The following is a 24,421-nucleotide window of genomic DNA, read 5'->3' as shown; positions in this document are numbered from 1 at the left end:
GGAACATTGCCCACAATTCGTTTTATGGGAATGGACCGCGGCTGGGATTTAGCATCGCGGTTAATATGGGTCCACAATTGAACTATAAGGGGGAGAAATTCATTATTGCCCCGTTTTGGGGGTGGTAACTTTTGAAAGCTGGGAAACTTAGCGCCAGGCGCTAACGATTCCCAGCTTCCACGAAATTGGGTGTAGCTGCTCCAGGAAGGAAGTGGAGCGCTAAATCAAGCGCTCCGCTTCCTTCCTGGAGTTCATCCCCGACGGCGGCCGCGATCTGGCCCGATCAGCCCCGCGCACTCCAGCGGAGCGCCGGGCCGACTGATCGCGGGGCCCAGGAGAAGGAAAAAAAATTGAACAAAAATATTGTACTAATTTTCATGCTTACCCCGGCGACTTCATAGAAACATAGAAGATAGGAGCAGGAGTAGGCCATTCGGCCCCTCGAGCCTGCTCCGCCATTCAATGCGATCATGGCTGATCATCCAAATTCCTGCTTTCTCCCCATACTCCTTGATCGCTTTAGCCTTAAGAAATATATCCAACTCCTTCTTGAATATATTTAATGTATTGGCCTCTACTGCCTTCTGTGGTAGAGAATTCCACAGGTTCCCACTCACTGGGTGAAGAAATTCCTCCTCATTTCTGTCCTAAATGGCTTACCTCTTATCCTTAGACTGTGACCCCTGGTTCTGGACTCCCCGACCATCGGGAATATCCTTCCTGCATCTAGTCTGTCCAGTCCTGTTAGAATTTTATAAGTTTCAATGAGATCCCCTCTCATTCTTCTAAACTCCAGCGAGTACAAGCCCAATCGACCCAATCTCTCCTCATACGTCATTCCTGCCATCCCAGGTATCAGCCTGGTGAATCTTCGCTGAACTCCTTCCATGGCAAGAACATCCTTCCTCAGATAAGGCAAACAAAACTGCACACAATACTCAAGATGTGGTCTCACCAAGGCCCTGTACAACTGCAGCAAGACATCCTTGTTCCTGTACTCAAACCCTCTCGCTACGAAGGCCAACATACCATTTGCCTTCTTAACCGCCTGCTGCACCTGCATGCTTACCTTCAGCGACTGATGCACAAGGACACCCAGGTCTCGTTGCACTTCCCCTTCTCCCAACCTATTGCCATTCAGATAATAATCTGACTTCCAGTTTTTGCCACCAAAGTGGATAACCTCGCATTTATCCACGTTATATTGCATCTGCCATGCTTTTGCCCAATCACCCAACCTGTTCAAATCATCCTGGAGTTTATCGGCATCCTCCTCACAGCACACACGCCCACCCAGCTTTGTGTCATCTGCAAATTTGGAGATATTACATCTAGTTCCCTTGTCTAGATCATTAATATATATTGTGAATAGCTGGGGCCCAAGGACCGATCCCTGCGGTACCCCACTAGTCACTGCTTGCCATTCGGAAAAAGACCCGTTTATTCCAACTCTTTGCTTTCTGTCTGCCAACCAGTTCTCTATCCAAGTCAATACCTTGCCCCCAATCCCATGTGCCTTAACTTTACACACTAATCTCTTATGCGGGACCTTATCGAAAGCCTTCTGAAAGTCCAAATACACCACATCCACTGGTTCTCCCTTATCTATTTTACCAGTTACATCCTCAAAAAATTCCAATAGATTAGTCAAGCACGATTTACCTTTTGTAAATCCATGTTGACTTCGTCCGATCCTGTCACTGTTTTCCAAGTGCTCTGCTATTACATCTTTTATAATGGACTCTAGCACTTTCCCCACTACCGATGTCAGGCTTACCGGTCTGTAATTCCCCGTTTTCTCTCTACCACCTTTTTTGAATAGTGGGGTAACATTAGCTACCATCCAATCCATGGGTACTGTTCCAGATTCCATCGAATACTGGAAGATGATCAGCAAAGCATCAACTATTTCTAGGGCCACTTCCTTAAGTACCCTAGGATGTAGATTATCAGGCCCTGGGGATTTATCGGCCTTCAATCCCATCAATTTCCCTAACACCATTTCCCTAAAAATACTGATTTCTTTCAGTTCCTCCCTTTCATCAGACCCTATGTTTCCCAACATCTCTGGGAGGTTATTTGTGTCCTCCTTTGTGAAGACAGAACCAAAATATGTATTTAATTGGTCTGCCATTTCTTTGTTCCCCATTATAAATTCCCCTGATTCTGACTGCAAGGGACCTACGCTTGACTTCACCAATCTTTTTCTCTTCACATATCTATAAAAGCTTTTACAATCAGTTTTTATGTTCCCTGCAAGCTTTCTCTCATATTCTATTTTCCCTTTCTTAATTAATCCCTTTGTCCTCCTTTGTTGAATCCTAAACTGCTCCCAATCCTCAGGTTTACTGCTTTTTCTGGCCAATTTATATGTCCTCTCCTTGGATCTTATGCTATCCCTAATTTCCCTCATTAGCCGTGGTTGAGTCACCTTTTTTGTTTTATTTTTATGCCAAACTGGGATGAAGAAATTCTGTAGTACATCCATGCGGTCTTTGAATGTTTGCCATTGCCTATCCACCGTCAACCCTTTGAGTGACATTCCCCAATCAATCCTACCCAACTCGCGCCTCAGACCATCGTAGTTTCCTTTATTTAAATTTAGGACCCTAGTCTCTGATTCGACTACTTCATTTTCCATCTTAATGAAGAATTCGATCATATTAAAAGACAGCAAAAAATAACAAAAAGATTGATTAAGAAAGGGAAGATAGATTATGAAAGTAAATTAGCAAAAAATATAAAAACAGATAGTAAGAGTTTTTATAGTTTTCTAAAAAGAAAAAGGGTGGCTAAAGTAAATGTTGGTCCCTTAGAGGATGAGACCGGGAAATTAATGGTGGGAAATATGGAGATGGCAAAAACACTGAATGAATATTTTACATCAGTCTTTACAGTAGAAGACACTAAGGCCTAGAAATTGGGTTTTGGCTTAGCCAGGGCTTTAGCGCCGGAAGTTAGTGCCGGCGCTAAGTCCCCCTGCGCGCGCCAAAAATTCAGTAGCGCCGCGCCCAAACGGCTGCCGGCGCTACTGAAGGGTCTTAGCGCCTGGAAAAGGGCGCTAACTGCCGTTTAGCGCTGCAATTCCGGCGCTGCGGCACCCGATGCGGTGCGGCAGGCTGGGGAAGTGCAGGCCTCCTCCTTCCGTTAAGGAGGAGCTGCCTGCACCCGGCCGCGGCCCGCGCAAATCTGTTTAAAAATGAGCCCGGCACCTCGGACAAGTGCCGGGCTTGCATCTGTTCCGGGGGGGGGGGAGAAGTCCGGGGAGGGAGCTGCGGGCAGGCGGCCGGCGGGAAAGCGGCCGGCCGCTGCGGGGCCTTTAATGCGCCGGCGCAAACACATGTTGGACTCTGTTGCCAGAGTCTTAGTTGCGGCTGCCACGGGTGAGGCGGCCACAACTGAATTTCGGCGCTGGGGCCCGTCGGCATGGCAACCGGGACGCTGCGCACACCGATGACGTCATCAGTGCCGGCGCAGCGCTACCGGTGCAACGCCGCTTTAGGGCCCCAGGGAATTTTTCAACTGGCCATAACTCTGGCGCCAGTCCCTCTAGCGCCTCAAAAGCGGCGCTAAGGCTAGTGAATTTCTAGGCCTAAGAATATCCCAACACTGGACAAACAGGGGGCTAAAGGGGGGGAGCAGCTAAACACGATCAAAATCACTAAGGAAGTGGTACTCGGTAAAATAATGGGACTCAAGGCGGATAAATCACCTGGACCTGATGGCTTACATCCTAGGGTCTTGAGGGAAGTGGCGGTAGGGATTGTGGATGCATTGGTAATAATTTTCCAAAACTCCCTGGACTCGGCAATGGTCCCGGCAGACTGGAAAACTGCTAATGTAACACCCTTATTTAAAAAGGGCAGTAGACAGAAGGCTCGAAACTAACATCTGTGGTAGGTAAAATTTTGGAGTCCATTATTAAGGAGACAGTAACAGGACATTTGGATAATCATAATTTAATAGGACAAAGTCAGCATGGTTTTATGAAGGGGAAGTCATGTTTGACAAATTTGCTGGAGTTCTTTGAGGAAGTAACATATAGGGTGGATAAAGGGGAACCAGTGGACGTAGTGTATTTAGACTTCCAAAAGGCATTTGACAAGGTGCCACACAAAAGATTATTGCTTAAGATAAAAAATCACGGGATTGGGGTAATATTCTGGCATGGATAGAGGATTGGCTATCTAACAGAAGGCAGAGAGTTGGGATAAATGGTTCATTCTCAGACTGGCAATCAGTAACTAGTGGTGTTCCGCAGGGGTCAGTGCTGGGTCCCCAACTCTTTACAATCTATATTAATGATTTGGAGGAGGGGACCGAGTGTAACATATCAAAGTTTGCAGATGATACTAAGATGGGGGGGAATGTAGTGAGTGAGGAGGACATAAAAAACCTTCAAGGGGACATAGACAGGCTAAGTAAGTGGGCAGAGATTTGGCAGATGGAATACAATACTGGAAAGTGTGAGGTTATGCACTTTGGCAGGAAAAATCGTAGAGCAAGTTATTATCTTAATGACAAGAAACTGGAAAGTACTGAAGTACAAAGGGATCTGGGGGTCCTGGTGCACGAAACTCAAAAGGTTAGTATGCAGGTGCAGCAAGTGATTAAGAAGGCCAATGGAATGTTGGCTTTCATTGCTAGGGGGATAGAATATAAAAATAGGGAGGTATTGCTTCAGTTGTACAAGGTATTGGTGAGACCGCACCTGGAATACTGCGTACAGTTTTGGTGTCCATACTTAAGAAAGGACATACTTGCTCTCGAGTCAGTACAAAGAAGGTTCACTCGGTTAATCCCGGGGATGAGGGGATGGACATATGAGGAGAGGTTGAGTAGATTGGGACTCTACTCATTGGAGTTCAGAAGAATGAGAGGTGATCTTATTGAAACATATAAGATTGTGAAGGGGTTGGATCGGGTGGATGCGGGGAGGATGTTCCCGATGATGGGTGAAACTAGAACTAGGGGGCATAGTCTTAGAATAAGGGGCTGCTCTTTCAAAACTGAGATGAGGAGGAACTACTTCACTCAGAGGGTGGTAGGTCCATGGAATATGCTGCCCCAAAAAACTGTAGAAGCTACATCATTACTTAAATTTAAAACAGAAATAGACAGTTTCCTAGAAGTAAAGGGAATTAAGGGTTACGGGGAGTGGGCAGGAATTTGGACATGAGTCTAGGTTCGGATCGGTCATGGCCCTGTGGGTAGCGGAGCGGGCCCAGGGGCCGTGTAGCCTGATCCTGCTCCTATTTCATGTGTCTAATTCTGTTAGATGCAGGAGATGGTTCTGTGATAGTGGATTGGTAGTTAGGATCAGATCAGCCATGATCTTATTGAATGGCGGAGCAGGCTCGAGGGGCCGATTGGCCTACTCCTGCTCCTATTTCTTATGTTCTTATGTTCTTATTATGATCGCTCCGACCCAAGGGGCCTCGTACAACAAGATTGCTAATTAATCCTTTCTCGTTACATAATACCCAGTCTAAGATGGCCTGATCTCTGGTTGGTTCCTCGACATATTGGTCCAGGAAACCATCCCTTAAACACTCCAAGAATTCCTCCTCCACAGTATTGTTACTAATTTGGTTAGCCCAATCTATATGTAGATTAAAGTCACCCATGATGACTGCTGTGTCCTTATTGCACGCTTCCCTAATTTCCCTTTTAATGCCGTCTCAAACCTCCGCATTTATATTGATGGCCTCTAGTTTTGCTCTTTCCCACAAGTGGAAACATTCTCTCTGTATCCACTCTATTAAAACCTTTCATAATTTTATAGACTTCTATATGGTCACCCCTCAGCCTTCTTATTCAAGAGAACAGAGACCCAGCCTATTCATTCTTTCCTGATAGCTGTACCCTCGCATTTCTGGTATCATCCTTGTAAATCTTCTCTGCACCCTCTCCAGTGCTTCTCTCTATATTCTTTTTATAATATGGTGACCAGCATTGCACACACCCCAAGTGTGGTTTAACCAAGGTTCGATACAAGTTTAGCATAACTTCCCTACTTTTCAATTCTATCCCTCTAGAAATAAACCCTAGTGCCTGGTTTGCTTTTTTTAATGGCCTTGTTAACCTGTGTCGCTACTTTTAGTGATTTGTGTGTTTGTACTCCGAGATTCCTTTGTTCCTCTACCCCATTTAGATTCTTATTTTCCAAGTAATATGTGACCTCCCTATTCTTCTTACCAAAATGTAATACCTCACATTTATCTGTGTTGAATGTCATTTGCCAATTATATGCCCATTCTGCAAGTTTATTAATGTCTTCTTGTAATTTGTTGCAGTTCTCCTCAGTATTGACTATTCCCCCCCCGTCCCCAATTTTGTGTCGTCCGCAAATTTAGAAATTGTGTTTTTGATTCCAAAGTCTAAATCATTAATATAAATTGTGAACAGCAGTGGTTCCAGCACTGATCCTTGTGGAACACCACTACCCACATTCTATCACTGTGAATAGCTACCCTTTACTCCACTCTTTTTTTTCTGTCTTGAAGTCAGCTAGCTATCCATTCTGCTACTTGAACCCTGACTCCGCATTCCCTCACCTTATTCATTAGTCTGTTATGTGGTACCTTATCGAAGGCCTTTTGAAAATCTAGATAAATTACATCTACTACATTACCCTTGTCTACTCTCTCTGTTACCTCTTCAAAAAATTCAATTAGGTTGGTCAAGCAAGACTTTCCCTTTTGAAATCCATTGTGACTATTTATTATTATAATTTTCATTTCTAAATGTTCTTCTATTTTCTCCTTTAGTAGGGATTCCATTATTTTTCCTACCACCGATGTTAAGCTGACTGGCCTATAGTTCCCTGGACATGTTCTATCTCACTTCTTAAATATCGGTATTATGTTAGCGATCCGCCAGTCCTCTGGCACTACACCTTTTTCTAACGAATTACTAAATGTGTGTAGTGTCTCTGCTATTTCTTCCCTAGATTCTTTTAAAATGCGCGGATGTAATCCATCTGGATCAGGGGTTTTATCCTCTTTGAGTTTCATTCGTTTATTTAGTATATCTCCTCGTTTAATTTTAAATGCAGTTAACTCATTACTAAGCTCATCATCCAATGTCATCTCCACCTGTTCTATCTCCCTGTTCCAGATCACAACAACTCGCTGCGTAAAAATGTTTATCCTCATGTGGCCTCTGGTACTTTTGTCATTCTGTGCCCTTCTCCCACTGGGAAGAGTTTCTGCTTATTTACTCTATCAAAACCCTTCATGACCTTGAACGCCTCTATTAAATCTGAACACCCAATTTTACGAGATTCTGCAGGCTGCAGGATACCTTGCTAACGCCGAACATGTGGTCACTAACTTGCATTCAGTGCAAGGCATGCCACCTTTTGTGGCAAAGAAAATGGACAGTGGAAGCTACATTAGATGCAGGACAATGGTGTTAATGGGCATGATAGCAAGGGCATCTCATGGTGCCTCCCGTTAGTCAGACTTGCCATCCGCACCCTTCAGCCCAAAAAACTTTTGCTGACACACTTGCTGAAAGTGCGAGCTGATAACGGCGCAGTGAGGGGCAATGGGGCATCTGGGGACCCGAGTGAACGGGGCAAGCAGCAGGGCGTCTCCTTAACCAATCAGACTGAAGGATTGTGAAATGAACGGTGCAAGGACTGAGAAGGAAGTGTTAGTTAGAGTGGGTGAATTCAATGTCAAATCAGGTAGAGAAATAAAGAGAGGGAAAGAAAGATTGGATTAAGAGAGAGAGAAAAAAGAGACAGAAAGGAAAAGTAAGGAAAAAATCTGTAACGGCGATTAAAATTTGACATTTTTAAAATCTCCAACAACAATTCACAACCTGTAGGAATGGGATTCTGCACTTTTAATTGAGAGGTTGATTGGCATTCAGTAACAAATATCATAGAAACATAGAAACATAGAAGATAGGAGCAGGAGTAGGCCATTTGGCCCTTCGAGCCTGCTCCGCCATTCAATGCAATCATGGCTGATCATCCAAATTCAGTACTCTGTCCCTGCCTTCTTCCCATATCCCTTGATCCCTTTAGCCTTAAGAAATATATCCAACTCTTTCTTGAATATATTTAATGAATTGACCTCTACTGCCTTCTGTGGCAGAGAATTCCACAGGTTCACCACTCTCTGGGTGAAGAAATTCCTCCTCATTTCAGCCCTAAATGGCTTACCCCTTATCCTTAGACTGTGACCCCTGGTTCTGGACTCCCCGGCCATCAGAAACATCCTTCCTGCATCTAGTCTGTCCAGGCCTGACAGAATTTTATAGGTTTCGATGAGATCCCCTCTCAATCTTCTAAACTCCAGTGAGTATAAGCCCAATCGACACAATCTCTCCTCATATGTCATTCCTGCCATCCCAGGTATCAGCCTGGTGAATCTTTGCTGCACTCCTTCCATGGCAAGGACGTCCTTCCTCGGGTAAGGCGACCAAAACTGCACACAATACTCAAGGTGCGGTCTCACCAAGGCCCTGTACAACTGTAGCAAGACATCCTTGTTCCTGTACTCGAACCCTCTTGCTACGAAGGCCAACATACCATTTGCCTTCTTAACCGCCTGCTGCACCTGCATGCTTACCTTCAGCGACTGGTGCACAAGAACACCCAGGTCTCTTTGCACTTCCTCTTCTCCCAATCTATTGCCATTCAAGTAATAATCTGCCTTCCTGTTTTTGCCACCAAAGTGGATAACCTCACATTTATCCACATTGTAGTGCATTTGCCATGTTTCTGCCCAATCACCCAACCTGTCCAAATCGTACTGGAGTTTCACGACATCCTCCTCACAGCATACCCTCCCACCCAGCTTTGTGTCGTCTACACATTTGGAGATATTACATCCAATTCCCTCGTCCAGATCATTAATATATATTGTGAACAGCTGGGGTCCTAGGACCGATGCTTGCGGTACCCCACTAGTCACTGCCTGCCACTCGGAAAACGACCCGTTTATTCCAACTCTTTGCTTTCTGTCCGCCAACCAGTTCTCTATCCAAGTCAATACCTTGCCCCCAATCCCATGCGCCTTAATTTTGCACGCTAATCTCTTATGTCGGACCTTATCGAAAGCCTTCTGAAAGTCCAAATACACCACATCCACTGGTTCTCCCTTATCTATTTTACCAGTTACATCCTCAAAAAATTCCAGTAGATTAGTCAAGCATGATTTACCTTTTGTAGATCCATGTTGACTTTGTCCGATCCTGTCATTGCTTTCCAAGTGCTCTGCTATTACATCTTTTATAATGGACTCTAGCATTTTCCCCACTACCGATGTCAGGCTTACCAGTCTATAATTCCCCGCTTTTTCTCTACCACCTTTTTTGAATAGTGGGGTAACATTCGCTACCCTCCAATCCATGGGTACTGTTCCAGAGTCTATCGAGTTCTGGAAGATGACCAGCAATGCATCTACTATTTCTCGGGCCACTTCCTTAAATACCCTGGGATGTAGATTATCAGACCCTGGGGATTTATCGGCCTTCAGTCCCATCAATTTTCCTAATACCATTTCCCTACAAATACTGATTTCTTTCAGTTCCACCCTTTCATCAGACCCCATGTTCCCCGGCATCTCTGCGAGGTTATTTGTGTCCTCCTTTGTGAAGACAGAACCAAAATATGTATTTAGTTGGTCTGCCATTTCTTTGTTCCGCATTATAAATTCCCCTGATTCTGACTGCAAGGGACCTACGCTTGACTTCACCAATCTTTTTCTCTTCACATATCTATAAAAGCTTTTACAGTCATTTTTTATGTTCCCTGCAAGCTTACTCTCATATTCTATTTTCCCTTTCTTAATTAATCCCTTTGTCCTCCTTTGTTGAATCCTAAACTGCTCCCAATCCTCAGGATTATTGCTTTTTCTGGCCAATTTATATGTGCTCTCCTTGGATCTTATGCTATCCCTAATTTCCCTTGTTAGCCACGGTAAAGTCACCTTTTTTGTTTTATTTTTATGCCAAACTGGGATGAACAAATTCTGTAGCTCATCCATTCGGTCTTTGAATGTTTGCCATTGCCTATCCACCGTCAACCCTTTGAGTGCCATTCCCCAATCAATCCTACCCAACTCGCTCCTCAGAGCATCGTAGTTTCCTTTATTTAAATTGAGGACCCTAGTCTCTGAGTCAACTACTTCATTCCCCATCTTAATGAAGAATTCATGTGGTTAAAAGGGTACTTACGCTGTTAATTACTAGAGTTAACTTTCTGCGGCGAGTTTAATGGGTAATTAATCCACGAATCCAGAAACTTTGTGAAACTCACGGGGGGATGTGGGGGGGAGGGCGGAGGATGGAGGGGGGGTGCGGGGGAGGGTGAGATGCCCTTTTCGTGAGGCTAACGTGTGAGCGATGCTCGCCGTTATTGACGCGCAAATCGTCCCGCAACTTGTGATGATTCGCAACTCACGGGAGATCTCTCCCTCGCCACAAGTTGCCGGATGATTTGCGCGTCGACGGCGGCGGCAAGTGTCATCCGCACACCGTTATATTTACAGCAAAATCTGGGCCAAAATATTACAGGAAAAAGACTCAATTTCGGAGAGAAGATGTTATGGTAATTCCTAAATGAAAACAGACCAGAGTTCATGGAATCTGTGCAGAATTAGAACTGAATGAATTATTTTCCCAAAGGATTAAGCGTATTAAATAAAACTCTAGCTGAATTGAAGTTATTTAGTGTGGAAGAGTTGTTATTTTCCCTCATATTTCTGCCTCTGATCATCAGAAAGGATTGGCTGACGCAATATTAACTTCTCATCCTAGGGCAAAGTTGGTGATGCTGGACCACAAGGTTTACAGGGTCCCCCAGGGCCTGAGGTAAGAATTTCAAAGTAATGAATTGTTATTGTAATTTTTCATTTTAATTTGTAACAGGCCAGCTGTATAAATATGAACTGAACAATGTTAACTCTTAATATTCATGATTCCCCCTCAACAACTTTAACCGCACCTTTAACATAGTAAAACATCCCAAGGCGCTTCGCAGGAGCGATTATAAAACAAAATTTGACACCGAGCCACAAAAGGAGATATTAGGACCGGTCACCAGAAGCTTGGTCACAAAGAGGTAGGTTTTAAGGAGCGTCTTAAAGGAGGAAAGAGAGGCGAAGGGGCGGAGAGGTTTAGGCAGGGAATTCCAGAGCTTAGGGCCTCAGGCAACTGAAGGCATGGCCGCCAATGGTGCAGTGATTAAAATCAGGGGTGGACAAGAGGCTGGAATTGGAGGAGCGCAGAGATCTGGGAGGGTTGTGGGGCTGGAGGAGGTTACAGAGATAGGGAGGGGGTGAGGAGGCCATGGAGGGATTTGAAAAGAAGGATGAGAATTTTGAAATCGAGGTGCTGCTTAATCAGGAGCCAGTGTTGGTCAGCGAGCACAGTGGGTGATGGGTGAACGGGACTTGGTGCGAGTTAGGACACGGGCAGCCGAGTTATGGATGACCTTGTAGGAATTGCCAAATTCCTATATAAGAACTGAGGTCGACTCAGGCGATCAAACAAACAAGTTTTAATGCAGAACTAATGAGTTTAAACAGTTTGTCGAGATCGATACAGGAGAACCACGAAAACAGGTCTTTGCTGGTCGGAGGCTCCACGAGGACTGCCAGGGCGGTCCCGTGGATGGCGTCATGATGTCATCACATTTCTCCCGCACTTGGGTGGTCACGTGATTAGCGGCATGACGTCATCGCGTTTACCCGCGCTTTGCCGCAGTCTTAAAGGGACCGCGCCCCGTGCATGCAAACAGTATGTACAAACACAGACATCACCAACAGACTGGTCCAGGCTTAGGTTGGAGTAAAACCTCGTTAAAGGGAATTATGTACAGTTGCTCAAAGTCCCTCAGTGGCTCTGCCACATGCGCCCCCCCAGAATTCTCTTTAACGGAAAAAGTCAAACGGTGAGGGGGTCTGACGAGCCTGTCAGAACGACTCCTGTACTCCCGCAGCGGAGACGGCTGGCGGTCGAGCGGGCGATTGCACTTGATCCGGTGTGATGACGATGGGTGGCCGACCTCGTCTTGGCGGCTGTGCTGTCTCGACGGGGCGGTCGAGGTCCAAGTGTGCCGGCTTTAAACGGTCGACTGAAATGTGGTCCGGTTTACCACCGACATCGACCTTGAAGGTTTTGTCTCCTGCCTCTAACACCCGGAAAGGACCAGTATACGGGGCCTTGAGCGGATCCCGATGCGCATCGTGGCGGATGAAAACGTATTCAGCCTTTTTAAGCTCTGTGGGCACGTGCAATCGCTGAAGCCCGTGGCGCGACGTGGGGACCGGCGCGAAACATCTGGCCGCCTCCTGGTGACTGTTAAGCTGGCCTGTCGCGGACCATGGCTCCGTCGGCATTGGCAGGAAATCCCCTGGGACTCGCAGCGGCTGACCATAAACCAACTCTGCAGAGGAAGAGTGAAGGTCTTCTTTGGGAGCCGTGCGAAGGCCCAACAGAACCCACGGTAGCTTGTCCGCCCATCCAGCGTCCTGGAGGCTAGCCCTCAGTGCGGCTTTCAGCGATCTGTGAAAACATTCACAGAGGCCATTCGCTTGAGGGTGGTAGGCTGTAGTGCGGTGCAATTTGACGCCGAGTCCCTGAGCCACTGCGTTCCAGAGTTCGGAGGAAAACTGCGGTCCTCGATCCGAAGAAATGTCAGCGGGCACTCCAAAACGGGCGACCCAGGAAGAAGTGAACGCCCTGGCCATGTCCGCCGAAGTAGTGGATGACAGGGGCACCGCTTCTGGCCATCTGGTGGTGCGGTCTACCATGGTCAGAATGTGAAAAAAACCATGGGAAGGTGGAAGTGGTCCTACCAGGTCCACATTGACGTGGTCAAAACGCCGCTCCGGAACCGTGGAGGTGGCCAATGGGGCCTTGATGTGGCGCTGTACCTTGGCCTTTTGGCAGACGACGCAGGTGTTGGCCCAGTCACGGACATCCTTATACATGCCATGCCAAATGAATTTAGCCGACATGAGCTTCTGCGAGGCCTTCATCCCTGGGTGCGACAACCCATGTATGGCGTCGAAAACCTTGCGGCGCCAGGCGACCAGCACGACAGGGCGAGGGTCCCGTATGGAGACGTCACACAGCAGCGTGGTACCTGCCGAATGGAACTCGACGTCGGCTAATTGGAGACTAGTGATGTTGGCTCGGTAAGCCTGAACTTCTGGGTCCGAGACTTGGTCTGCCGCCATGAGGGCGTAGTCGATGCCCAGATGGACTGCATTAACAGTCGCGCGGGAGAGGCAGTCTGCCACCAGGTTGTCCTTACCGGCCACGTGCTGGATATCCGTAGTAAATTCGGATATGTAAGTCAGCTGACGCTGCTGTCGGGATGACCACGGTTCGGCGGTCTTGGCTTGTGGTCCACAAAAGTGGTGAAAGGATGTCCTTCCAGCAGGAACCGAAAATGGCGGATGGCCAGAAAAAGGGCTAGCAACTCCCGGTCGAAAGTGCTATAGGATCTTTCGTTGCGTCTAAGTTGTCAGCTGAAGAACGCCAATGGCTGCCACGTCCTGTTCACCCATTGCTCCTGTACGGCGCCGATTGCGTAGTCTAACGCGTCGGTGGTGAGGGCGATGGTGGCTGCTGGTAATGGGCGTGCCAGCATGGTCGCGCTGGCTAAGACGCTTTTGGTGTCGGCGAACACTCGGTCCATGCCAACTGACTAGTCTACCGGGTCCTTGCCAGTCCTGCCCTTGAGGGCCTCGTACAGGGGCTGCATGAGCAGTGCTGCCTTAGGCACGAAACGATGATAAAAGTTTACCATGCCTAGGAATTCCTGCAGGGCCTTTATGTTCTGCGGGCGTGGAAAGGATGTCACCACCTCTACCTTCGCTTGCAAAGGAACCGCCCCCTCTGCGGTGATGCGATGCCCCAGGAAATCGATTTGTTGCAGGCCAAACTGGCACTTAGCCGGGTTGATAATCAGGCCGTGTTGGCTGAGGCGTCGAAACAGGGAGCGTAGGTGACAGAGATGTTCCTCTTTGGTGGAGCTGGCAATCAGAATGTCATCCAGATAGATGAAGATGAAGTTGAGGTCCCGCAGCACGGAATCCATCAGGCGCTGGAAAGCCTGGGCGGCGTTCTTTAAGCCAAACGGCATGCGCAGAAATTCGAAGAGGCTGAATGGGGTGATGACCGCGGTCTTCTGGACATCCTGTGGGTGCACTGGGACCTGGTGGTAGCCCCGGACGAGGTCGACTTTGGAGAAGAAGTTGCTTCCTGCCAAATGGGCAGAGAAATCTTGGATGTGGGGGATCGGGTACCGATCCGGAGTGGTGGCGTCGTTCAGGCGTTGATAGTCGCCGCAAGGTCGCCATCCGCCGCCAGGCTTCGGAACGATATGAAGGGGTGAAGACCAGGGACTATTCGACCGGCGAATAATCCCTAAACGTTCCATGGTGGCGAACTCCGCCTTTGCAACCGCCAACTTGCCAGGATCCAGGCGCCGAGCTCGCGCGTAGACCGGGTGACCGTTGGTGGTGATGTGGTGTTCCACACCATGTTTCGTAGCTGTGGAGGAGAACGTGGGTCTCGTCAGTTCGGGAAATTCTGCGAGCAGACTGGCGAACTTGTCGGGAGTCGGGAAAGCACAGGCGACCGTGCGTGACGTAGTGTTACTGCGGCAACAGGGGATGGAATTGAAGGTTGCCGCATTGATCAACCGCCGGTTTTTCACGTCGACCAGGAGGCTGTTGGCGCACAGGAAATCCGCGCCGAGAATGGGTTGAGAAGCCTTGGCCGTAACGAACTCCCAGTGAAAATGTTGCCCCCTGAAGCAAACCTCCACACGCCGTCTGCCGAACGTCCGAATCGCTCCGCCATTGGCCGCTTGAAGGGCGAGGCCGTGCTTTCCTGCCTGAACATCGAGGGGGGAAGCTGGCAATATGCTGCACTGCGCTCCGGTGTCGCACAGAAAACAACGGCCGGAGAGCGTGTCGGTAATGAAAAGCAGCTTGCCCGCATTGCCGCTCGCCATGGCGGCCGTGGGGCGCTCATTAGACCCGTTCCTCATTATTCGCAGTTGTTTTTTGGGGGGGAAAGCTGTAGGGGGGACGGCACCGTCTTGCCTTCACGCCGAACTGCGCGTGGTAGGAACACAGCCCTATTGACTGACGAGCTGTGGCGGCGTCTGTGGGGGAGGGGCGCCTCGTGGCGGCTTCCGCGGGGGATGGGCGCCTCGTGGCGGTGCAGTGCTGCTGTGTGACCGCGAATATTTTGTCCGCCTCTGCCGCGAGTGCCGCGCAGTCTTCTACCCCGGATCTGGCCAGGGCAGCTTGCACCTGCTCAGGCAGCTGGCTGAGGAATAGTTCCTGGAAAAGGAAGCATTCCGGTTCGGAGCCCAGGAGTGTGAGCATTTGGCTCATCAATTCCGAAGGCTTGGAGTCCCCCAGCCCGGGCATGGCGAGCAATCGACGTGCACGCTCTGATTTAGTGAGCCCGAATACTTGCAGCACTGGGCCTTGATGGTATCATACATGCCCTCCGTTGGAGGGTTCTCGAGGAGGCTGATGATCCGCGAGGCGGTGGAGCTCTCGAGTGCCGAGACCACGTAGAGGTATTTAGTTTGATCTGCAACGATGCCTCTCAGAGTGAACTGGGCTTCGACCTGGATGAACCACGAGGTCGCCTGCTGCTCCCAGAACTGCGGTAGCTTCAACGAAACGGCGTTGGCCTCCATGTAGTGTTCTTTTTGCGAAAAACGTTCGCAAAAGACGGGGTCACCAATGTAGGAATTGCCAAATTCCTATCTAAGAACTGAGGTCGACTCAGGCGATCAAACAAACAAGTTTTAATGCAGAACTAACGAGTTTAAACAGTTTGTCGAGATCGATACAGGAGAACCACGAAAACAGGTCTTTGCTGGTCGGAGGGGCTCCACGAGGACTGCCAGGGCGGTTCCGTGGATGGCGTCATGACGTCATCACGTTTCTCCCGCGCTTGGGTGGTCACGTGATTAGCGGCATGACATCATCGCGTTTACCCGCGCTTTGCTGCAGTCTTAAAGGGACCGCGCCCCGTGCATGCAAACAGTATGTACAAACACAGAAATCACCAACAGACTGGTACAAGCTTAGGTTGGAGTAAAACCTCGTTAAAGGGAATTATGTACAGTTGCTCAAAGCCCCTCAGTGGCTCTGCCACAACCTCAAGTTTACGCAGAATAGAATGTGGGAGGACAGCCAGGAGTGTGTTGAAATAGTCATAATGACAAAGTTATTCAACCAAATCCTACGTCAAAAACCCAGGATTTCTGCGTATTGAGTATGCTGTGTAAAATGTTTGGGAAATAATTTGATCCCTGTGCAGATGTTCCTATTAACAGGCATCTTAATCACCGGATACATTTTCAGAGCACTTGGTTAGAAATGGCTTGTGGCTATTGCCATTAGTGTTGGGTACTGAGATTAGGAAACATTTGTGCACAACATACAGTGCAAAGGCCTTTGAACTAGATCTCTTTTTGTATGAGAGTGGTTTTAAATTCTTATGAGCGCAGTTAGAACAGAAATGTAGATAAACACGTGAAGGAGAAAGGAATAGAAGGATATGCTGACAGGGTGAGATGAAGAGTGGTGGGAGGAGGCTCGTGTGAGAAACTACAGGATGATTTGGACAGGTTGGGTGATTGGGCAGAAGCATGGCAGATGCAATATAACGTGGATAAATGTGAGGTTATCCACTTTGGTGGTAAAAACAGGAAGGCAGATTATTATCTGAATGGCAATAGATTGGGAAAAGGGGAAGTGCAACAGTTGCTGAAGGTAAGCATGCAGGTGCAGCAGGCGGTTTAGAAGGCAAATGGTATGTTGGCCTTCATAGCGAGAGGGTTCGAGTACAGGAACAAGGATGTCTTGCTGCAGTTGTACAGGGCCTTGGTGAGACCACACCTTGAGTATTGTGTGCAGTTTTGGTTGCCTTATCTGAGGAAGGATGTTCTTGCCGTGGAAGGAGTTCAGTGAAGATTCACCAGGCTGATACCTGGGATGGCAGGAATGACGTATGAGGAGAGATTGGGACAATTGGGCTTGTACTCGCTGGAGTTTAGAAGAATGAGAGGGGATCTCATTGAAACTTATAAAATTCTGACAGGACTAGACAGACTAGATGCAGGAAGGATGTTCCCGATGGCGGGGGAGTCCAGAACCAGGGGTCACAGTCTAAGGATAAGGGGTAAGCCATTTAGGACAGAAATGAGGAGGAATTTCTTCACCCAGAGAGTGGTGAACCTGTGGAATTCTCTACCACAGAAGGCAGTAGAGGCCAATTCATTAAATATATTCAAGAAGGAGTTGGATATATTTCTTAAGGCTAAAGGGATCAAGGGATATGGGGAGAAGGCAGGGACAGGGTACTGAGTTTGGATGATCAGCCATGATCTCATTGAATGGCGGAGCAGGCTCGAGGGGCCGAATGGCCTACTTCTGCTCCTATCTTCTATGTTTCTATGTTTCTATACTGAAAGGGCACCCTGAGGAAAATGGGGCAGGAGATTAAAATTGCCTCATCCTGTCTCATTGAAGTCATAATCCGGCAATAGATACATCACTTTGGAAAAGCCCCGGAAACGAGAGATAGAGACCTGAGTTAACAGATTGCTGCCCCTATTTCCTCTTTGATATATCTGGGGGCTGCGTGTTCCCCAGGCACAACAGAAAGGAAAAGACACCACAACTGTTCGCCCACAACCCAGGTAAGACTAACTGGTCAATTACTTTCCCAGCTTCTCCCTCCCCTCTCTCCCGAACAACAACAACAACCTTGTATTTATATAGCGCCTTTAACGTAGTAAAAGAATCCCAAGGTGCTTCATCATCTATATATATAAAAAGATAGTGGTGTCTGTCTGTCTGTCTGTCTGTCCGGGCATCACTCAAAAGTTATAGAGCGTATCTACACATATGTTATATCAAAAGAAAGGTTATGATTGGGAGGGTGTCCGAGGCATATTTACTTTTTGGTCAGACAAAAATTGTTCGGACAGTAGACAAAAAAGTTCAAAATTCCGCTCATTAGCGGTTGGCCAATCATAAGAACAATAAGAACATAAGAAATAGGAGCAGGAGTAGGCCAATCAGCCCCTCGAGCCTGCTCCACCATTCAATAAGATCATGGCTGATCTGCTCCTAACCTCAAATCTTCTATCACTCTGCATCCACCTGAACCCATGTGATCTCCAGGGACAGGCGAAAAACCAGATAAAAGACCCAATGGCCAATTTGGGAGAAATAAATCTGGGAAATTCCTCTCCGACCCATCCAGGCGATCGAAATTCTTCCAGGAGATCACACTGTCCCTACATTTCCTACAGTACTTACCTTCTGTAAAGGCGATCTCCACCCCAGCCAGGAACAGGAATAAAACCATCTCCTGAAATCTAACACAGAATTAGAACACAGCAGGAGCAGAACCAGGCTACACGGCCCTTGGGCCCACTCCACTACCCACAGGGCCATGACCATTCCAAACCTAGACTCATGTCCAATTTCCTGCCTGCTCCCCGTAACCCTTTACTTCTAGGAAACTATCTATTTCTGTTTTAAATTTATTTAATGATGTAGCTTCCACCGCTTTCTGGGGCAGCAAATTCCACAAACCTACCACCCTCTGAGTAAAGAAGTTTCTCCTCATCTCAGTTTTGAAAGAGCAGCCCCTTATTTTAAGATTATGCCCCCTAGTTCTAGTTTCACCCTCCATTGGGAACATCCTCACCGCATCCACCCGATCAAGCCCCTTCACAATCTTATATGTTTCAATAAGATCGCCTCTCATTCTTCTGAACTCCAATGAGTAGAGTCCCAATCTACTCAACCTCTCCTCATATGACCACCCCCTCATCCCCGGGATTAACCGAGTGAACCTTCTTTGTACTGACTCGAGAGCAAGTATGTCTTTTCTTAAGCATGGACACCAAAACTGTATGCAGTATTCCAGGTGCGGTCTCACCAATACCTTGTACAACTGCAGCAATACCTCCCTGTTTTTATATTCCATCCCCCTAGCAATAAAAGCCAACATTCCATTGGCCTTCTTGATCACTTGCTGCACCTGCATACTAACTTTTTGAGTTTCGTGCACCAGGACCCCCAGATCCCTTTGTACTACAGTACTTTCCAGTTTCTTGCCATTAAGATAATAACTTGCTCTATGATTTTTCCTGCCAAAGTGCATAACCTCACACTTTCCAGTATTGTATTCCATCTGCCAAACCTCTGCCCACTTACTTAGCCTGTCTATGTCCCTTTGCAGGTTTTTTATGTCCTCCTCACTCACTACTTTCCGTCCCATCTTTGCATCATCTGCAAACTTTGATATGTTACACTCGGTCCCCTCCTCCAAATTGTTAATATAGATTGTAAAGAGTTGGGGACCCAGCACTGACCCCTGCGGAACACCACTAGTTACTGGTTGCCAATCTGAGAACGAACCATTTATCCCAACTCTCTGCTTTCTGTTAGAGAGCCAATCCTCCACCCACTCCAGAATATTACCCCCAATCCCGTGATTTTTTATCTTGAGCAATAATCTTTTGTGTGGCACCTTGTCAAATGCCTTTTGGAAGTGTAAATACACTACGTCCACTGGTTCCCCTTTATCCACCCTGTATGTTACTTCCTCAAAAAACTCAAGCAAATTTGTCAAACATGACTTCCCCTTCATGAAACCATGCTGAGTTTGTCCTATTAAATTATGTTTATCCAAATGTCCCGTTACTGTCTCCTTAATAATGGACTCTTAACATTTTACCAACCACAGATGTTAGGCTAACAGGTCTATAGTTTCCAGCCTTCTGCCTACTACCCTTTTTAAATAAGGGTGTTACATTAGCAGTTTTCCAATCTGCCGGGACCTTTGCTGAGTCCAGGGAGTTTGGGAAAATTATTACCAATGCATCCACAATCCCTACCGCCACTTCCCTCAAGACCCTAGGATGCAAGCCATCAGGTCCAGGGGATTTATCCGCCTTGAGTCCCATTATTTTACCAAGTACCACTTCCTTAGTGATTTTAATCGTATTTAGTTCCTCCCCCCCTAGAGCCCCCTGTTTGTCCAGTGTTGGGATATTCTTAGTGTCCTCTACTGTAAAGACTGATACAAAACAATTGTTCAGTGTTTTTGCCATCTCCATATTTCCCACCATTAATTTCCCGGTCTCATCCTCTAAGGGACCAACATTTACTTTAGCCACCCTTTTTCTTTTTATATAACTATAGAAACGTTTGCTGTCTGTTTTTATATTTTTTGCTAATTTACTTTCATAATCTATCTTCCCTTTCTTAATCAATCTTTTAGTTATTTTTTGCTGTCTTTTAAAGACTTCCCAATCTTCCATCCTCCCACTAGATTTGGCTACCTTATATGCCCTTGTTTTTAGTCGGATACTATCCTTAATTACTTTACTTAGCCACGGATGGCTATCTTTTCTTTTACACCCTTTTTTCCTCAGTGGAATATATTTTTTTTGGAAGTTGTAAAATAACTCCTTAAATGTACACCACTGATCATGTACCGTCTTACCCTTTAATCTATTTTCCTAGTCCACTCTAATCAATTCCGCTCTCATACCTTCATAGTCTCCTTTATTCAAGCTCAGCACGCTTGTTTGAGATCCAACCTTCTCACCCTCTAATTGAATATGGAATTCAACCATGTTATGGTCACTCATTCCAAGGGGATCCTTTACTAGGACATTTTTAATTAATCCTGTCTCATTACACAGGACCAAATCTAAGGTTGCTTGCCCCCTGGTCGGTTCAGTTACATACTGCTCAAGAAACCCATCCCTAATACACTCAATGAACTCATCCTCAAGGCTGCTCTGCCCAATTTGATTTGTCCAGTTAATATGATAATTAAAATCCCCCATAATTATAGCTGTTCCCTTATTACAAGCCACAACTATTTCCTGATTAATACTCCGTCCAACAGAGTTGCAACTGTTCGGAGGCCTATAGACTACACCCACTAGTGTTTTTTTCCCCTTAGTATTCCTTATCTCCACCCAAACTGTTTCACTATCCTGCTCCTTTGACCCAATATCATTTCTCTGTATTATAGTGATTCCTTCCTTTATTAACATAGCCACCCCACCTCCTCTCCCTTCCTGCCTGTCCTTCCTGATTGTTAAATAACCTGGTATGTTTAATTCCCAGTCATGGTCACCCTGCAGCCATGTTTCTGTAATGGCCACAAGATCATACCCATATGTCGTTATTTGTGCCGTTAACTCATTCATTTTGTTACGAATGCTACATGCATTCAGATAAAGAACTTTCAAATATGTTTTGTAACACTTAGTTCCTGTTTTTTCCCTTTTTAGTACTTTACTTTTTACTCCATACCTTCTGTCCCTTCCTGACACGTTCTGTTTTTTAATTCCCCCACTGCTACCTAAGTCTATGACCTTCTCTGTTGTCATTTCTATTATTTGCTCTCTAGAAACCTCCCCCCCACTAATTAGTTTAAAGCCCTCTCTACAGCCCTAGTTATATGATTCGCCAGGACTCTAGTCCCAGCACTGGCCAAGTGGAGTCCGTCCCAACGGAACAGCTCCCTCCTATCCCAGTACTGGTGCCAGTGTCCCAAGAAGCAAAACCCATTTCTCCCACACCAGTCTTTGAGCCACGCATTTAACTCTTTAATTTTATTTATCCTAGCCAAATTCGCTCGTGGGTCAGGTAATAACCCAGAGATTATTACCCTTGAGGTTCTGTTTTTTAATTTGACCCCTAGCTGCTCATACTCCTTTAACAGAACCGTCTTCCGTGTCCTATCTACGTCGTTTGTACCAACATGGACTACGACAACTGGATCCTCCCCCTCCCACTCCAAGTTTCTTTCCAGCCCAGAAGAGATGTCCTTAACCCTGGCACCGGGTATACAGGGAAAATCCGCACATTAGCATTGAGTGACGTGAAGGTTGACCAATCCTATGGTGGGAGCGCGCTGCGTCACGGGGGGCATTTCATGGCATGTGTGGGCGGGGCCTAATCCTTCAAACTGAAAAGCAAGCGGCGGCCATTGTTGTTTGTGATGGAGCAACTCTGCCTCTGTCCGACCATGGGCCCCAGTCCCACCCTCACCCTCCTCCTTCTCTCCGCTTTCTCCCCTCTCTCCTGTCACCCCGGCCCCTCCACTCGCGAATTGTTTGCATCCACGGTGGATGAGCTGCCTGCAGGCCTCGAAGCCTCGGCCTCTCCTCGCCAGCCACGCCCGAGCTGGGCACCGCCCGTCCCGCTGGGCCCGATTTCAGAGAAAGTAACTTATTGGAAAATCATAATTAAATACATACATTCATACACATAAGTAAAGGAATATATACATACATATACGCAAAGGAATATATACAGACATACATACATAATTACTTAAAAGAATATATTACTGACGAAAAGTTTCTTTCTTAAAAATGTTGGAGTCATTTTCACATTTAATAAACACAGCAAATTCAATTCACATAGCCACAATTGCTCCTTCTACCTACAGTACTGAAAACCCGTTTTAAAAAACAAAAATAAACTTTAAAACTTACCTCAGCATTTCTTAAAATAACTTTCCTCCCTTTCCCAAACAAAAATATTGCCTTTCAGAAGCTCCACGATAAAATATATCTTCCTCCGCAGCCTCTGGAGCAACTTTACACATGCTTTTTTCATGTGTAAGTTGTAAGGACTTAACCTCACTGAATCCATGAATGAAATCGACGAAGTTCACTGCGCACGCGCTGCCTGTGCAATCGCACGCGCTGTGCCTCTGAACCCCTTCGTTCAGAGAACAGGAAATGCCGGTTTTCCCCGCGTGCGCTGTGCATGCTGAAAACCGGCAATTCCTCCGGCCAGACGCGTGAGTACCCTGACCGTACTTACGCGTTTGGAACGGAATTACTGGGCCAACATTTTACATGTCAATAAAATGAAAAATTTAACAATTGCACGATTTGCCCCCTCGCATCTGCGACTGAGGGTCCAAGGAGGTGCATTGCGCAAGAGGTCATCGTCGTACGTATCCTCACACTGTTCCCTTTTGGGAACTGTATGAACTGGTGGAAGGATTTCTGGCCACGTTAACGCTCCTTCCGTGACCATAACCATCTTCATACCAGCCATTAGGGTGGTTAGTCCTATGGCGTGAGGGTTTTACGGGCTCCCACAACCCATCTGAGGGGGGGGGCCACCCACACCCGCGGACGCAAGTATCCCGCTGGATGTCCACCCAGAATTTATAGTTGGAGCTCCGACTCCACTTGCCGGGACTGTCTGGAGCGGGGTTCGAAACCCTACTCCTTCTGGCCCAGTGGTGGGGATGCTTACCGCTACGCAAAAGGCCCACTCCGCGCAAAAGGTGACACCCATACGTTTCCTGCGCCTTTTCCCTCCCCGTGACTGGAGCCCTATGCTGCCACTTGAAAGACCAAGCTATCATCTGTCCTTTTTGCAGCACCTTGGACTTCTCATTACCAATGCTGAGCAGGCGCTGCGCCTCCACCTCGTTGAGGAGATTGCTGAGGTCATCATCAGTTCAATTGTGAGTTCTTTTAATGCCGTGAATTGTGCTCATTGCAGCCATTTCACGTTGCTAATCGGAGTGGGCCTTTGGCGTAGCGGTAGGATCCCCACCGCTGGGCCAGACGGGGTAGGGTTTCGAACCCCGCTCCAGACAGTCCCGGCAAGTGGAGTCGGAGCTCCGGCTCTAAATTCTGGGTTGACATCCAGTGGGATATTTGCGTCCGTGGGTGTGGGTGGCCCCCCCTCCTCGTATAGCTTGTGGGAGCCCGTAAAACCCTCCCGCCATAGGACTAACCACCCTAATGGCTGGTACAAAGATGGTTACGGTCACGGAAGGAGCCTTAATCACGGCCATAAATCCTTCCACCACTTCATACAGTTCCCCAAAGGGAACAGTGTGAAGACACGTATGACGACGACGTTGCTAAATAAATAAATGGAATGAAAAAAATTCTTTCAGGGCTTTTAAAAGTCTTTAAATTGCTTTAATTCTGTTTAAAACTACTTCAGATTCTTCAAAATAATGTAAACGTTTATAAAAGTTACCAAAAGCTTCATAAAAATACCAAAAACCTATTTAAAATGCTGCTCTGCATGTAAAAATGCTTAGCAGCTTGTGAGAAACATTGGGGGCGTGTCCTATTAAACTGAGCCCTCAAGGGGCGTGTCTCAGTTGCACAGCGCGCTACAGGCTTCGCGCTGGCTGCACTCCTGGGCGGCGTGATGTCAGACGCTGCCCGGGATTCTTCTCTTTCAAAAAGGAATTCCAGGCGTCCCTGGAGGTGAACGGCAGGCGCGTCGGGTAAGTGCAGATCGGGGGCTTGCACGCACGGCAAGCCCCCGACCTGAATTTCTGCCCCGTTATTTTATGTAATTTATAGTTATTTTTAAAATGTGATTTTTTA

The 24,421-nt window shown here is 47.1% G+C and overlaps 1 protein-coding gene across 1 annotated transcript in view; it reads left to right on the top strand.

Annotated features, from left to right (window-relative positions):
• The window catches only part of col24a1 (collagen type XXIV alpha 1), a 677,579-nt gene that overhangs the window by 363,970 nt on the left and 289,188 nt on the right, over positions 1-24,421 (top strand). Inside the window, exon 19 of the mRNA XM_085983549.1 lies at positions 10,777-10,830. Within this exon, the coding sequence (XP_085839675.1) occupies positions 10,777-10,830 (54 nt within the window). The remainder of the gene's footprint in view (positions 1-10,776; positions 10,831-24,421) is intronic.

This window comes from Somniosus microcephalus, chromosome 3, assembly GCF_052327205.1.
Source record: "Somniosus microcephalus isolate GS21.2 chromosome 3, FLI_Smic_1.0, whole genome shotgun sequence".
In the NCBI taxonomy this organism is placed as follows: Eukaryota; Metazoa; Chordata; class Chondrichthyes; order Squaliformes; family Somniosidae; genus Somniosus; species Somniosus microcephalus.
The sequence above is the reverse complement of the archived record's forward strand: the minus strand, read 5'-3'. Positions and strand labels throughout refer to the sequence as shown.